The sequence below is a fragment of the Pseudophryne corroboree genome, chromosome 6 (assembly GCF_028390025.1).
Source record: "Pseudophryne corroboree isolate aPseCor3 chromosome 6, aPseCor3.hap2, whole genome shotgun sequence".
In the NCBI taxonomy this organism is placed as follows: Eukaryota; Metazoa; Chordata; class Amphibia; order Anura; family Myobatrachidae; genus Pseudophryne; species Pseudophryne corroboree.
The window spans coordinates 19690078-19695175 of record NC_086449.1 but is presented as its reverse complement, the minus strand read 5'-3'; the positions used below and the strand labels follow the sequence as shown (position 1 = coordinate 19695175).

Here is a 5098-nt window from a genome sequence, read left to right as displayed (position 1 = left end):
TGCTAAATGGTATATTAACATTAATGGTAAATCTGTATGTAAGAATAACTGTATAGTACAGAGATGAAGTTGGAGGGACAATGGGGGTAATTCCAAGTTGATCGCAGAAGGAAATTTTTTAGCAGTTGGGGAAAACCACGTGCACTGCAGATGGGGCAGATATAACATTTGCAGAGACAGTTAGATTTGGGTGGGTTATATTGTTTCTGTGCAGGGTAAATACTGGCTGATTCATTTTTACACTGCAATTTAGATTGCAGATTGAACTCACCACACCCAAATCTAACTCTCTCTCCAAATGTTATATCTGCCTCCTCTGCAGTGCACATGGTTTTGCACAAATGCTAAAAAATTTCCTGCTGCGATCAACTTGGAATTACCCCCAATGGGTGTTGGGACAGCTTTTCCACCAGAAGATAGCAGAAGGTACTGGTGAACTTCATATACAAAGGAATGTAAACTTACTAGAATACTACTGTAAACGGAGACCATTTCACAAGGAAAAGTACATACAGTAAAACAAGAATAAATTGGGGAAATTAATATTAATAACAATAATATTCGATCTTGTTAATTTCACTTGTATCAAAATATCTGCATTTATCTCTTGATAATACCTGTTTTGGTAGAAGGGTAGGCATTTTTGGTAGTTAATCCATATCACCATGGGTGCTGCCTGTGCTGACTCAGGTTGGATATAATTATTCCACACACTACTTACCTCCATGTCTAACCTGTCTTGTATTTGGGGTTGTATTTTATAGAGACAGGTAGTTTATGATAGTTTTTTCTCTGTATTAAGTACACATGAGAGGGGGGCACTGAGGACTACATATGTGTTTGTCCTACAGTACTAGCAACTTGGTTGATAACTTAATTCTGAGGTGCACCTTGAATTCTCATTAAGACTCAATGAATTTACAAAAGACAAAATGAAGAATTTGTCTAAATTTGGAAAACATCATTTAAATGAAAGAGGTGCTACTAAATAGAAAGGAGGCTGGCCATCGATGTGAAGCTTAAAGTTGAACTCCTTAACAACATTTGCATCTCTGCACATCCTGAGGAGCTTCTAGTTTGCAGATGATGATCCTAATCATTTGCTCATTGGCAATGTCCATGTTTATTTCCTAACTAAGGTTGTGTGTTTTCCAGCCATATAAACAGAAACCCGATTCATGTACATGAAGTCAACAGTAAAGGACTCAATCACTGGGATGAAATGAGATATCTCTGACAACCAACATGCAAATATGTCCCAAGGGTGTGATATTAATAATCATATACTAAACTGAATTTATTAGCAACTAAGTAACTTTTAAATTGTTAATTTTCAAAAGAACGCAGAATGATGATGATGGAGAACTACACAGCAGTCCATGAATTCTTACTATTGGGATTCCCGGAAATTAAGGGTTCCAATGCCATCATTTTATTTCTACTAGTACTGACAGTTTACATTATGACTCTCATGATAAATTCTATGATCATCGTATTGGTGGTAACCAGGCAGCCACTCCATTCTCCCATGTACTTCTTTCTCCAGCAATTGTCATGCAGTGAAATTGTGTTCCTGACTGTTACCGTTCCTAACATGCTTCGTGTCATACGGTTGGAAGGAGCCACCATCCCTATCACGGGATGTATAGCACAGACTTATATTTATTGTGCTGTAGGGAGTGCAGAATGTCACCTCCTTGCAGTCATGTCTTATGACCGATACTTGGCCATTTGCCACCCTTTGCGTTATACCACCATCATGAACATCAAACTTCAACATTCCTTGGTTTTCTATTGCTGGATGTTTGGTTTACTCATCACCCAGATTAATCTAGGTTTTCTGTGTCAGCTTCAGTTCTGTGGACCTAATGTCATTGACCATTTTTTCTGTGACCTTGTTCCTTTTGTTGAGCTGTCATGTTCTTCGACTTATGCACTACAAATAGAGATTATGATTAATGCTGTTCCTATAATAGTTATCCCATTTATCTTAATTTTTGTTAGTTACATCTGTGTCTTTACAACTATTCTCGGCATCTCCTCTACAACTGGTAGGAAGAAAACCTTCTCCACTTGTAGCTCCCACCTCTCCGTTGTGACCATGTACTATGGAACCTTGATCACTATTTATGTGGTTCCAGCTAATGGACGCTCCTTGACTGTGAACAAGTTTATCTCCCTTTTGTACATTGTAATAACGCCCCTGTTTAATATAGGAATAAAGAAATCAGAGACATCATAGGGAGTTTACTTAAGACTATGTGTTCAGGTAAAAACAAGACATAAAATTAATATTTTACAGAAATCAATTTAGAACTAATTTATCCAACATTATTATGTAATTTAATACATGGTAACATAAAGTGTCAAATGTACAATTTGCATCAATAAATTACATACACTGATGTATTGACTGATACGCTGCTGTGTATTTTTGCAGCGGTCTGCGACCAGATTGCCGCCGCCCATAGAGAGTGAAAACTCCACCGTGCAAGTATGCAAATGCATGTATATGCCATGCAAAAATTCCACCAAATAGCGGACAGCTGAAAATCCACTCGCAACTCACTCACCAACTAATGATTTTTCCAGTCTGTGCAGTGTGTGCGTAGCCCAGGACTTACTCCTACAGACAGGCTGATCGGGGCCGGAGCTGACGTCACACACCCTCTCTGAAAATGCTTGGACATGCCTGCGTTTTTACTAGAGATGAGCGGGTTCGGTTCTCAGCCGAACCCCCCCAAACCTAGGGGATCCGGGGCATGCCTGCCCTGGATCCCCAATCGAGGCAAAACCTCAGGATTCCACTGTCAGATCCTGAGGTTTTGCCTTGGATGCTGGTCTCCATAGTAATCTATGGAAGGCCACTGATTGACTGAGAGAGCTTCCTGTCACTGCTCTCAGCCAATCAGCATTTCCCCATAGGCTACAAAAGGCCCCAAGATGGATGCCCCCACAGCGCTAATAGCGCTGCCGCCCGCACTGCCGACACCACCACCCACACTGCTGACACCGCCGCCCACACTGCCAACACCGCCGTCCGCACTGCCGACAATGCCGCCCGCACTGCAGACTGCAGTGATGCTAGGAATGGGAAGTGCAGGACAGTGATTGTAGGAGGTGACGAAGTACAGTGCAGCATCGTCATTAGCTGGAGGGTTCAGGTCAGTGATTACAGGAGGTGACGGAGTGCAGGGCAGCGTGGTCATTAGCTGGAGTTGGCAGGTCAGTGATTACAGGAGGTGATGGAGTGCAGGGCATTGATGCAAGGAGTGAGAAGTGAAGGACAGTGCTACAGTAGCTGGCAGCAGTGTTGAGCAATGACGACAGGAGCCGTGGGAGAATACAGCACATTTATGGGTGGGTTAGGGCAAGGCTGCAGTTGGGGTCAGTTAGAATTAGGCACTAGGGTCAGGCACTACAGACAGGTTTAGGGATAGGCTAAAATAAGAAAAAAAACGTACTGATTTTTTGTGTGCAGATCATTTGAACATTTGGCCATTTGGACATTCATTTTTTAATTTCATATTCTTTGTGCCATTAATGAGAAAAGGACAATTTAAAAGTCAACTATGCGCAGTACGGATGGTGTAATGGTTAGCATTATTGCCTCACAGCACTGAGGTCATGGGTTAAATTCCCACCATGGCCCAAACTGTGTGGAGTTTGTATATTCTCTCCGTACTTGCGTGGGTTTCCTCCGAGTACTCTGGTTTCTTCCTGCACTCCAAAAATATACTTATAGGTTAATTGGATTCCAACAAAAAATTAGCCCTAGCGTGAATGTGTGTGCGTGTACATGTGATAAGGAATATAGGGGGTGATTCCGAGTTGTTCGCTCGCTAGCTGCTTTTAGCATCATTGCACACGCTTAGCCGCCGCCTACTGGGAGTGTATCTTAGCTTAGCAGAATTGCGAATTAAAGATTAGCAGAATTGCGAAAATAAATTTCTTAGCAGTTTCTGAGTAGCTCCAGACTTTCTCACAAATAGCGATCACCTCAGTCAGTTTCGTTCCTGGTTTGACGTCACAAACACGCCCTGTGTTTGGACAGCCACTCCCCCGTTTCTCTAGACTCTCTCGCGTTTTTCCCTGACACGCCTGCGTTTTTCCGCACACTCCCAGAAAATAGCCAGTTTCCGCCCAGAAACACCCACTTCCTGTCAATCACAGTCCGATCACTACAACGATGAAAATTATTTGTTCGGACGTGAGTAAATCTACTAAATTTTGAGCTAAAATACTAACCGCATGTGCACTGCGCACCATGCGCATGCGCATTTGTGCCTCAATCGCTCCGTTGCAAAAATCGGCAATGAGCGAACAACTCGGAATGACCCCAATAGAGTGTAAGCTCCACTGGGGCAGGGACAGATGTGAATGGGCAAATATTCTCTAGAAAGCACTGCGGAATATGAGTGCGCTATATAAATAACTGGTAATAAATAGCTTTTAGCAGGTACTTTATGGAGAGATGTTTGACAGTCATCAGGGCTGGCTCAGGGTCTTTTTGCGCCCCGGGCGGCCATAGGCGGCATGGCTTCATACAGGGGGCGTGGTCAGCTACGCCCCCTGTACAGTAGAAGCGCCGCTGAGATGATGTGCGGTGCGCAATGACGTCATCGCGCACCGCACAGCAAAGGTCCTCTCCACGAAGGAAAACTAGACACTCGCATTTAGTTCTCTTCGTGGAGAGGACCTTTGCTGTGCGGTGCGCGATGACGTCAACGCGCACCGCACATCATTGCAAAAAAGGTCCTCTCCACGAAGAGAAACTAGACGCGTAGCGTCTAGTTTCCCTTCACAGCGGGCAGCCCACAAAGGGAATCTAGCTTCTAGTTTCCCTTCACAGTGGGACAGCGGCAGCGGGGGGCACAGCAGCAACGGATATTGCTGTGGTGTGGCGCCCTCCGGAAGGCGGCGCCCCGGGCAAAAGTCCTGCTTGCCCGTGACATGATCTGCTACTGGAGTCATGTGCTACACACTGTACATACATAATTTCAGCAATTTACTGTATATTTGAAAATATGTCAAGTAAGCATTGTGGGAGAACCGTGGAACTTGTCTTTACAGTAGTCCTGAAGGGTCCTCTTTCAAT

General features: G+C 43.8%; 1 protein-coding gene across 1 annotated transcript; it reads left to right on the top strand.

Moving 5' to 3' along the window:
• The first annotated feature begins 1348 nt into the window (after window positions 1-1348).
• On the top strand, window positions 1349-2242 carry LOC134934100 (olfactory receptor 10A3-like). The gene has a single exon (XM_063929606.1). The coding sequence runs from the start codon at window positions 1349-1351 to the stop codon at window positions 2240-2242; it is 894 nt and encodes a 297-aa protein (XP_063785676.1).
• The last annotated feature ends 2856 nt before the right edge of the window (window positions 2243-5098 follow it).